Consider the following 12,186-nt stretch of genomic DNA (forward strand, 5'->3'; position numbering starts at 1 on the left):
CATTTCGCAGGAAGGCGGATACCCCCGAGCGGCGAGCGTCTCGACCCAAGAAATACCTTCCATCACACAAGGGAGAGCAGTGAGCTGACCCGGATCCCGACTAGCGTCGACCAACATTCCTTTCCGAGAGTGCGACCACCTCATCATCCTACTCACTCTGCAAGAAACTCCCGACATCGACCCGCCGACCTAACCGTACTGACTCATCACCCATAATATTTTTGTTCACTAACACACCGTGTACAAGAATAAGACATATTTAGCTATATTCATAGGTTGGTAAGGATGAATATAGATCAAGAAGTTCTATAATAGAAGCGTGAGATTTCATATTGGTTCTAAAAGCAATTAGGATATTATTGAAAAAAAAAATCAGGTGTGACACCGTAGACCATCTAAAACTGAAAGGTGTGATAAGCTTCTGCTGAATAAAATATTTTAAAAGATTAAAGAAAAGTTATTGAACCATGCCAAATAAGTAGGGAGAGATAGGATCACGATGCCCCTATCACATTTTCCTTACATGTGAATCTAGAGGAGATCATACAACACATAATCTAATCCACAAACAAGCATGAAAAATATATTTTTATAAGAACTTCCTTAATGGCCGATCAAATAACATAATCGTAGGCCTTAGATATATCAAGTTTTGAAAGGATTTACAGATTCTTGCCCTCACTCTTGGTCATACTTAAGCTCACTAGTAATGATAATATTATCATGTATGCTACGGTCGAGAACAAATGCTGATTGATTTTAATATATTAGTGAATTAAGAAAAGGTTTCATTCTATTGGCCAATACTTTCACTAAAATCTTATAAAGGATATTATACAAAACTATAGATCTATAGTTCTAAATCTTAAAATAGTTGACCCTCTTGTCAAGAGCTGGTTTTTCTTAAGGCTAGTATGTGAGCCAAGTTATTCATAATGGCATGACAATCTAAAAGGGTGTGTCTCTCCCTGGTTGTGAATCATATAAATAAGATCGATCATTTTCGGATAATTTTATAAAAGTATTTGGATTTAGTTTAAATCACCAAAAATTTGTTATGCAATATTTGTAAGTAGTTGTATTCAACTGTCAAAAAAGACTTGTTCACCTCAGCCTTTATTAGAGTTGGATTTGTTGGGAGTTATTTATAATCATTCTAGGTAGTGATAACGTCATTTAGTTCTATATTGATTGAGGAGTATAGGAACCAAGGGTTTATAAGTCTGCAAGGTCTCCCTTATCCTTAGATACATTTTTTGGAGCTCATATGTTTCGAAAGGATAAAACCATACGGGTACACCCATCACCCGAATAATTTCTCGCAAGTCTGCACTAATGGTCGACCGACCAAATTATCCCTTATCAGATAGGTTACCCCCACCCTTTGTTTTTCAATGCAAGAGAGCCTCTCTCAAACAATTTAGCTTTTATAAAATCATAAGCATTTCGTCACAAGTAGTTAAGTCATAGACCTCTTTTTTTTCTGTTTTTTGATCAAATCAAAACTCTGTTTCTCCAAGTAGTTAAGCACAAATGCATGAAGAACCCACACGATTGTTACTCCAAGTAAAAGTAAAAGAAAATCCATAAAAACTAAGATCAGATACCTTATTTCTAGTTATAAAATCCCAAAATGTAAAAATTGATTTGCTTAACGTAAAAAGCCGGTAGACAGCCTTTTCATTCATATTGTAAATAATATTATAATCTTTGCAGATACATCATGGAATGTCATTAAATTTTAAACTCACAACTTAAGCCCATAAAAAATTACGTAAATGCAATAAATTAGATTGCATAAAGATAGTGTGAAGTCGGGGTCCGATGGCTTGTGGGAGTAGGAAAAAAGAGAACCTCATCCGTCGATGAAAGAGAGCCATAGCCAAAGACGAGCATCGAGAAAGCATAGGGCGTTGGATGTGACTTCAAAGAGGGAGGTGGAGACGACAAAAAGAGACCCATTTCAAGTAAGCTTGGACTTTTTGGTTGAAGTGGCCATTGAACGTTGGGTAAGAAAAACCTTGGATTTTGTCTTTGTTAATTAGAGAAAGGACATGTCGAATGTGATTTCCTTGTACTAATTGTCAATCTAATCGATTCAAAAACCAATCGAATCCAAGTCGTATGAGTTAGATCACGATCCAAATTCTTTAAACCTAATCAAGGATGAGAGATTTATGTGAGTGATGTAGGAATTACATTAGTTGGACTAAGAAATCCACTACATGGGGGATGATGGTAGGGTACAACCTCCATGAATAGTGCCAAAGATTTCAGCGTGAGATGGGGATGGCATTCGTATCTCCGTTCACGGGACAATGTGGGCAGGTGAGAGCCTTTTGTTCTGCCTCCTCATCTCCTTCCTCACCAATCCTTCCACCCACAAAGCAACAACAACCTCCACTTTGTGAAATATGGAGGTGTGTGTTTCTGCAGGGTGTGTTTGAGAAAGAGAGAGAGAGAGAGAGAGAGAGAGAGAGAGCCTGCATTGTACAGTAGAGAGCCTTCTACAGTGTTGATCATATATAACCCGTTGAAAGAAATGGATGCAGGGGGGGAAGGGGGACGGGAAGGTGATGACAAACCCAAGAAAGGAAAGATTAGGACATTTGACTGTATGACTGTGCTGCTCTTGTTAGCCATGAGGAAGTCAAGGAAAGGAACCCTACAGATGTCGGGGATGGCGTATCACAAACAGCAGCCGACTTGGTTTCCTCTTCCATTGGCCACACAAGCATCCAAAACTCGCCTTCTTATCTGTGTTGTGACCTCCAACTCAAGCATTATTAATGTCCCAGATAGATTCCTTTTGGTAGATCTATGATCAAGGACAGTCCACATAGAAATCAAGAACAACATTTGGTGCCACTCCTTTGATTGAGTGGCACTAAATAGATCACTGAAACAAGCATCCAAAACTTGCCTTAGAAGTACTTTCAGCAATTCCGAGCTGTCTGGAGCAGACAACTCCATCCACGAGGACTATGCTCGTATCATTCAGCAGCAGCAAGCATGGCTACTCCTTTTGGGAACAAATGAACAGTTCATCTTCACCCAATGCGTACAAAGGATTCGGAGTTGGAGATTACGCCACAGAAACCATTGTCTCCTGATCCCGAACCAACACAAATGTACTGCTCTTGGTAGGAAGAAGTGAGACGGTCACATGCCCCGTGCTTCTCACCCTCGGAATGGCGTAATCTCATGATCAGTTTGCCACGAAAAGACTCGCACAAAGAAGCATCAAGTCCCTGACAGGGGAAGAAGGCCAGCATCCTCCATCTCTCACACACAGTCATAGAAGCAGGTAGGTGGTGGACAATGGAAACCAACCACCATATCTGGTCTCTTTCAGGAACGGGAACTTTATCCTCCTCATCTCTTCCACGTCAACGTCAAATTCCACAGCGTAATCGTGAGGAACGCGTCACGAAACATGCATGGACCTCATAGAAAGCTCGATGCCTTTCCATGCATCGACTAGACTCCACACTTGGTCTTCCTCTTGCATTTCTTCTTTCGATTAGATCACGATGGAGCAACAACTTGTTCCCTACAGAAGACATGATGACCTTTTGCTGTTCTGCGGGTAGATTTTAGAAGCCGAAGGAAGAGATCCCATGATCATGTGATTGATTATGCATGATTTAGTCCACGACTCCAACCACGTTGGGTCGGTCTTGTGTGTTATCCGAACCGGTCCACCGGGCGGCCGAGCCCAGCGGGCGGAAGTCACAGCGTAAAGGGGCCATGAGCGATACCCGTCAAACACCGCCACGCGTTCGACATTGAGATGCCAAAATGTACAGCATCCACTACGAGACACATCCACGCGTTCAAGACCGATAGGCTCAAATTTCTTCCGGATTCTTATTGTTATATACTAATTAAAAGAGAGAGGAAAAAGTTACCTGAGCCGTTCCGTCGCCGTTAATAGACGGAGATATTTTTCGAGCGTCATTGCCACATACGAGAAAAAAAAAAAAGCTAATAAATACGAACACTGAGGGAGGTTTCGAAAAAACGAAAAGAAAAACAAGCGGAATTTGTTTCCCTCCGCAGCAGCAAAATCGGCCGAGGAATCGGCGTCCGGCGACGGAAACGTCACTAAAGACTCGTGCTCAGATGGCGGGCAGGGGTTCGATCGGGAATAGGTCGCCGATGCCATCGAAAAAATCGTCCACCCCTTGCCACGTCGACGTTGGGCCGAGGTCGACGTCGAGCCCCGAGCCGTTAAGGACGGCGTCGCTCAACTCCTCGGCCAGGAAGCCGATGGGGGCGGAGTCGTCGTCGTCGAACACCCCGAAGCCGAGTAAGTCGTCGAAGAGCACTTCGTCCTTCTCCAAGGGCAGGAACCCGCCGGGCTCCACCGAAGAGCCGGCCGCCACGTCCTTCTCGTCGCCAACTGTACCTGGCTGTTTCGGCTTCTCCGCCTGGTCGCCGGGCTTGGAGGAGGAAGAGCAGGAGAAGCCGTGGAGGACGGATGTCGGGGAGGAGAGGTTGTGCGACTCCTCGGCGGAGTCGTACCCGCCGGAGACGGAGGGGAGGTTGTTCTCCGAGATGTTCTTCTTCGGCGGTTGTAGTGGCGGAGGGGGGTGCGTGACGGTCGCGGCGTCCGCCGGGGGACGAGCGAAGTTGGTGGTGGCATCGGGTCCTCGGAGCTTAATGGCGGCCGAGTCGTAGACCTTGGCAGCCTCCTCGGCGGTGTTGTACGTACCGAGCCACACCCGGACGCGTCGCCAGGGGTCCCGAATCTCCGCCGCGTACTTCCCCCACGGCCGCCGCCTGACGCCGCGGAACCTCTGGACGCTCCCATCGCCGCTTGTTGCCACAACAGGGCCGGCCTTCCGCTTCTTCCCGGCGCCGCCCCCCTTCGCGGCCTTGCTCTTCCCGGCCTCCCCAACGGCATGGGGTCCGCCGCGTGCAGACCGGGCCTCGAACCGGACCTCCTGGACGTACCGCCGGACGCGGCGGCGGGAGTGGCAGCACCCGCTCTCATCGCCGGAGGAGTCGGTGGCGTCGTAGTCGTCGCAGAAGATGCGCACCGTGCGCGGCAGCGGCGCGGCGACGGGGACGTCACTCGGGCGGCGCTTCGGCTGCTGCGAGAAGGGCTTCGGCGTCACGACGATGTGCTCCGTCCGCTTTATCGGCACCAGAAACGTAGTATCCATCAGATTCATTCCACGACTCTAATCTGCTCGCATTTGCTCTCCTCCTCCCCTGCTTCCAACAACACAAACAAGAGGCCAACCATAAAAATATAATCTTTCCCATCTCAAAAGCTCCAACGAAAAGCCGAACCAAAAGCACAAACGGCAGACCGCAAAAGAACGCATCCCTTCCCAGTCACACCCTCACCAATGTATACATACATATATAAGAGCGCAAAAGTCGTCATTTCCTCCGATGAACGAAGCATCCACCAAAACTGTGACCTTCTACGATAAACACACCACCAAATCTTCATGGATTCAGAATCCCAGGAGACTTCAAAAGAGGAAAGAAGAGAGATTCCAAGGAAAAGACAGAGCTCGAGAGGGAGAACAGAGGACAGAGTCAAACTTACCAAGGCGAAACTCCACCAAGCGAGCACAGGGTACTTAAATCCCAGAGGCACAAGAGCTAGGACAAGCTTCTGGTTTTGGGAAACCCCAACCCTCCGTATCACACCGACAGCAGACCACCACCATCAACATCAGCGCGAAAACGAGACAGAAAAGAAGAGAGCAGCAGCACAAGAAGGTAGAAAAGTCAGAAGAAGAGTCGCACCCACGGAGAGAGATAAGCCGAATGGAGATGCATTGGTGGTGCTTTGGACTGTGGGAGGAGGAAGAAGAGCACCGGGACTCGCAGTTTTATAGGATCCTCAACAGCCGAAATCGGAAACACGGCACCCGAGTCGAGACTCCCCTTCTCCTCCTTCTCTCATTTCTAATTTCTTCTCTAAATATCTCCATAATTATTTCTATTAAACCTGAAAATTAAGACCCACAAACCCCCCCCCCCAAGTTGTCAGACGAAAAGTGGGTCCTGACACGTGGTCCAATAGTAGACCTACTCGGTTGCTGACTCAGACCGTCCCACACGTGGGGTGGGTGATGGTGGGGTAAGTCTAATTACCGTCAAATCCTCCTCGGGTTAAGCGACGACCGGGTGGCGTTTGACCGAGGCCAATCCCAGCGTTAGCTGTATATTACCAGCAATCGAGTTTAAATACCCTCCCAAATTACGTCGGACTTCATGAAGTGCATGCACTGCCTCTCCCTCTTTTTTACCCTTCCTCTTTTGTGGTTTAGTGGCCAGTGATGTTGTCGTCGTCGTCATTTGTGTCGTCTAAATTTACAGCGAGACGCACTGAAGACCATCACCAACATGTGAAGCGAAGCCTAAAAATAATTACCACAGCTGTTGTTGGACGAGCAGAGCCACCACATGTATTTTGTAACCAAAAAAGCTTACACCTCTCCACGCTGCACTGCGCACTCCACTGCACCACCGCACAGTTTAATGTTTTACTGCAGCGTCGTGTTCCGCACCCGACTTTTTTACCACGCCCAGTGTGTGTCTGCTGGTCCTCGCCCTTCTTTCCCTCCCCTCTCTCTCATCACCGCCTCGCTTCGCCGGGAAAGGGGTAGTTGGGTCACTTCGCCGAGTATTTCTACACGCAATTAAAAGGAGAGGAAGAAAAGGGCGACATCACATGGGAAGCGAGAGAAAAGAAGCTTTTAAGTGGGAGGGGTGCGTGTCACGCGTTGGTGGCTCTCGCCGGAAGACGTGCCGGCGGTGATTGGACCGCATGCGGAGGAGCTGCTACCCTCCGCCTGCTGGGCGTCCGTCCAGGTGACGCCCCCCGAGTGGTCTCGGAAGCGGATCTCCGCCGTCCGATACGAGGTTTCTGCCCCTCGCCTCGGATCACGGCCGTCTGAGCTCTGCTTGGGGCGGACTCGTCGAACGCGAACCCACAACTCCGCCGTGTTTGGATCACATGCAGCAGCGACTTGCACCGCCTTCGTGTCAGCCCTCGTTCATGTCCTGCGATACACGGTAAATGCGTCGCAAGAGAGTAGGAATGGCAGTGCTGCAGTGGTGCGCCGTGGACTTGCTCCTGTTTCGTCCACCACGGGCGTGGGTGGACTCGTGTCCCACCCTCATCCTTTGAGTAAGGCGAAAGCAAACATTCCCTCTCTCTCTCTCTCTCTCTCTCTCTCTCTCGCTCGCTCTCTCTTTCTCCATTTCTTTGAGTCTTCTCACTTGAGATCACGTACGCACGCATGCAACACGCCTGAACTGATGAATGAGAGTTAAAAGAACGTTAAATCGATCAAAATAAGTGTTCTTAATTGCTTCAGTGTCAACCTTCATTGACGATAACTACGAGTCGCCAACAGGGAGTAGTAGAAAGCTAATGAGATCAAGCTCAAACCAACGTCGCTAAAGTGGTTGTCGAGGGAGGATTTGGCTTCTCGTTCAGTACAAAGGAGATCCTTCGCTTGTTCTGATGGATGTCACCTCAAAGATCTCAAGCACGGGCGACGTGTCTAAGTTAACCAATCCAATTCCTTTGCTGTGCAAAACATGCCAATGACATTACTTATCATTGTCTTCTAATAATCCACCACTCTATCTGGTATCAGGATGATGATGCGATCCTCACCCCAATGTCGTATGGCCCTCACTTTAATGTCACGTTACTATATTATGGACTCCTCGGCATCAATGTTATTCTTTAGCCATCACAACTACATCCATAACCATAACCATGCATATTATCCGAATTCGGAACATTACTCTATGTATTATAACATGATATTATAACATAATGATCCTAAGATCTCACTATAAAAGGCCTCTCAAGTACATTCGACCCTAAAAGACTTGACACTCGATCAAGATCTCACCATCAAAACTAACTTGAATATTAGAGGGACAATGTCGAACATACTCTTGATATAATTTTGTAAAAATTTTATATCTTATGATTAGAGAGGATCTGATAATTCCGAACACAAGTCAAAGATGGAATAGAATTTTAGTTGACTCCGAATGAATATCCGACAACCAAATTTTACAAAAACACCACAAAAAAAATCATGCTTCTTAATTTTATAGGTCTTCTCCATTAGTCGTCCCTCAAGAGGTCAAGAAATATATACATTATTAAGCCAGGAAGCATGAATGAGGCATTATTAGTAGCTTTTGCCGATCAAGTTGGTCAATCACAGCCATCCAATCCGATATCTACAATGATGATAATCTTTTCTCGTCATCAAAATTCTTCCTCTACTTCTTATCTTCTACCGCAGATGACTAAATCAGGTGTCCTACTTCGTGAGAAGGTAGATGACAAAACAACCTAACCCCTACCATAAAATAAGCCACACATTAATTTATACTAGGAGGCAAACGATTCTTTATTAAGAGGATTTGGAATTTATAGCTTCATAACGGATTATGGACTTGCGAAAAATGCTTAGGGATACTCAATAATCAAACAATTAATAAGAAAAAGATCTATATCATCTCGAATCTAGTAAAATATGTAAGGTGTTCACTGAACTTCCAAGTCACAAGGACTAGTAAAACCTTCTCTCGAGATTTCAATTCTCGGGAAGGCAAGATATAGAGTAGATGGATAAATGACACCGTAGGAGGAGCAAGGAAAGAGGCCGGTGGAGTAGATAAAGCCAATGTGAGCAATCCAAGGAAGAGAAAGGAAATGGAGGGTGCATAAAATGAAACATAATGGACAGATTCATTTGGGAAAGATCACCAAGTTCGACAAGAAGGGGTACTTAATTCATCCTTTATCATTATTATTATTAATATGATTTTTTTTTTCTTATATATAAGGGGAAAAACAATACTCTGAGCTCCGTGCAAGTCCCAAAGTATCGTCATGAAGAAAAATAAAATATCTATTTTTTTCACTTAATACGATCATTACATTCATGTATAAGCATAAACATTCAAATAGAATACCTAAGGACTAGATTTGATGACAGTAAAATTATTCTCTTGTGATTAAAAAATAAACACATGACGAGAAAGAAAACATTGTGTCAATGGTGCAACAACAGCTCCATCATACATTAGTCTCCTTGTCCAGCGTCGATTTGATTATTAGGGTATCCTCGACCATCATGGAAGGTGCACAGAGTTCCTCTCCGACCACGCATTATAAAGACCACCTCGCATACTTAATATTCATTCACATCAGTTCAAACCGATGAACGAGAAAGAGACCCATCACTCCTTATCAATAGCCATGGTTTTCTCTAAATTCTCAAATAGAAATTGTCATGCAATGGCGAGTGGGAGTCGCGTCTTCCCGGTTGTAGATTCTGAGAACAAAACAGTCAGCTGCCATTAATGCTGATTGATGATCTCAAGAAACGAACGCAGTCATGTTCGTACTCGTCTTTTTGTTATGCGCATAATGATCGATGTGATTAATACTACCTACAGAATGCATCGCAAGCCATTCAGTACGTAGCCATTTACAACGTTACGTATAATGAATCGAAGTACGATACGCGTGGAAGTCACCGGAAATTAATGGCACCAAGTCGCATGGGTGATGACGAAGTGAGGGAGGGGGGGTGGGGGGGCGATTAATTAGGGCTCACGTGGTAGTCGACACGGATTCGAGTTCCATTGCGTGGCTCGAGCGTGTGATGCCTCGATCGTCGGCCCCACCGCCCGACATGTATTGATGCCGACGCATGTTTGTTTATGTTAGAAAAACAACGGCATACGCTCGTCTCACGTCTTTTAATTTTGGCACACACCTCTGTCTCTCTCTCGCTCGCATTTATGTGTGTCGTGAACGCCAACATATTTTACAGGTGAAACGAAGCCGTCATCCAATTAGATCTGCACCGTCCGTTTTGCTTTGATTCTTCTCTCTCCATTAATTCTTTGCTTACATTTTAATTTATACTATTTTATTATATGACCGAAGTTTTCTTTTCATTAGCCTAATATTGTTCGAATTTATTTCATCATTTTTGGGATTTTAGAATTTCTGATGCGTACCATGCTACGAGATCACCGGTGCAAGTTCTCTCGAGTCTGTAGCGCTAATGAAGCTCGAGAAAAGGGACTCCGGCCTTTCAGTGTTGGACGGACGAGACGACCGAAGCCACCGGAGTCAAAACTAACGGTCCTATTGTGATAGGTCAACCGTGTGTTCTATCGTGACTACTGGGCTTTCTTTAACGAGCAAAGGCAGAAGAACAAGAGAGCCAAGTGAAGGCCACAAATGGACATGTAACGGAGAAGGCGGGCAACTGTCGGCGGCCGACCGGCGCCGGTCACGCACCCTCTCTTCTCCCCCGTGATGACCACGTGATGGAATCTCCACGTAAACGATCCCACCAACGACTCAAGACACGAGAAGATAGAGAAATAAATCTTGAACGAGCTGTAATAACACCCATGCAAAGGCATGCACACGTTCTCTTATTATTATTGTTATTATTATTATTTAATTTATTTTCTTACTATTAACATCTGCAGGTGGGTATTCATTGTTGCAGCTCCTCTGAACTCCAAGAGGACTGCTCATCAACGTGCTGCACACCACCTCTCCATTCTTTCCCAGGTCAAAGCTTCCCCAAAAGCGAGAAGATGAAAGCAGCATCGCACATCAATGGCCGAATCAGACTCCACTCACTGAGATCATTTGGGTGGGGGAGAGGTGCATGTATGCAACTTTGCTGCTCTTGTCTTCGACTCAGGACAAACACCACAAGTGAACTGATCTCTTTCTTCCACGAAGTGCATGCTGCACCACACCTGGTTTCCAGGGTTTAGGTCGTCCACTCATGTGCTCATACCCTCCCTTTCATGAATTGCAACCCTTGTTGCATATTAAAATGCTTCATTATAGCCAGGCCTTTATATATCATGTATCACACCTAAAGAGACCTCTCCCACTGATTCTAACTTACCTATAGCTTGTGTTGAAAGCTTAGTCTTAATCTACCTGGGGAACAAGATAGTTTCGAGCATGTATAAGACCTTCAAACACACACACGTATATATACATAGGATTGTTTTGGTGCATGACATTTGCATCAGTTGTCTGCACTATTGGCTGCTTCAAGTTCTACATGCGTGCAAAGTATACATTAATTGGATGCATAATGAATAGCCCATTTCTCTTGCAGAGTTGTTCTTTCATGAGGAACGAGTAATGTCACATTGCATTCTATTTGTCTTAGTTTGAAGTCATCTCACTGACCACCAGAATGTTAGATTATGTCTTGTCATCAGTATGTGGAGCTATCGGTGAGTTTGCTCTTAAGGAGATCGTGGCAGTGAATGGTCGAAACAAATGTTTACCTTTGACCATAATATAAGTTCGCAGCAGTGCAATAATTGCACCCGAAACCTATCCCCAAGGCGTTGAAACACCGAAGGTTAAGCTTCAATAAATGGCAGGGTCGACATGTGGAGTTCTGCACATGCCTCTCTCTCTCTCTCATGCTGTGTATAAACAATAAGTGTAGTCAGGTCTATTGAGGAACGGAAACACCACTCCAAGAGATGGAATGATGAAGCTTCCAAAGGTTAATAGCACCTCTTGCCCTTCACCAAAGAACACAAAGGAGTATCTTATGAGAAAATTTTCCCTCTTCTCAATGATTCCCAGAGTCATGATCCGTTCCTTTGCAGGAACCAGCCACAACGAATGCACAAACTTACATTTCTCGATCAAGATTTCTTTGGGGTAATCTCGAGCTCAAGCCATAATACAATGGCTTGCATCGGTCTGCTTCTTCAACCATTGAAGCCTGAAGACACTGAAGAACATGGGCCAACAAGAGTCAACGAAGAATAAGTTTGCAGCTCAATCTGGCTTAATGGGTTAAGAGACCACACAAGAGTAATAAAAATTAAGAACCAAGCATAGAACATCTGCAGGTGAGCTAAAAGTCAACCCTACAACTCACTGCACCACACAACCTTAATCCTCATGTTTTGATGCTAATGAAACAGGGGAGATCGTAATTAACTAGCATTACACACAGATTGTGGAGCACCACGACACGATTTCGCTCTAAGAAATCAGGGGAATTAGTTAGTCGATCACTAAGCTAAAAGATTAGAGTATTAGCGATTACAAGTCAAACTCTTGATAATTCCCTCCTTGTGAGATTGACTTCAGCATAATGTTTTTTA

The 12,186-nt window shown here is 45.2% G+C and overlaps 1 protein-coding gene across 2 annotated transcripts; it reads right to left on the minus strand.

Moving 5' to 3' along the window:
- Nucleotides 1-3,848: 3,848 nt before the first annotated feature.
- LOC135596055 (pathogenesis-related genes transcriptional activator PTI6-like) lies at nt 3,849-5,915 on the minus strand. 2 transcript variants are annotated; one of them, XM_065087738.1, is made up of 3 exons: nt 5,567-5,915; nt 5,373-5,438; nt 3,849-5,220 (listed from the first exon to the last, which is right to left on the minus strand). In XM_065087738.1, the coding sequence occupies exon 3, from the start codon at nt 5,178-5,180 to the stop codon at nt 4,122-4,124; it is 1,059 nt and encodes a 352-aa protein (XP_064943810.1). In that variant the 5' UTR covers nt 5,181-5,220; nt 5,373-5,438; nt 5,567-5,915; the 3' UTR covers nt 3,849-4,121. The 2 variants fall into 2 exon arrangements, with proteins under 2 accessions (XP_064943810.1, XP_064943809.1); XM_065087737.1 differs by lacking the exon at nt 5,373-5,438.
- Nucleotides 5,916-12,186: the final 6,271 nt, after the last annotated feature.

Source organism: Musa acuminata, chromosome BXJ1-10 (assembly GCF_036884655.1).
Source record: "Musa acuminata AAA Group cultivar baxijiao chromosome BXJ1-10, Cavendish_Baxijiao_AAA, whole genome shotgun sequence".
Lineage (NCBI taxonomy): Eukaryota > Viridiplantae > Streptophyta > Magnoliopsida > Zingiberales > Musaceae > Musa > Musa acuminata.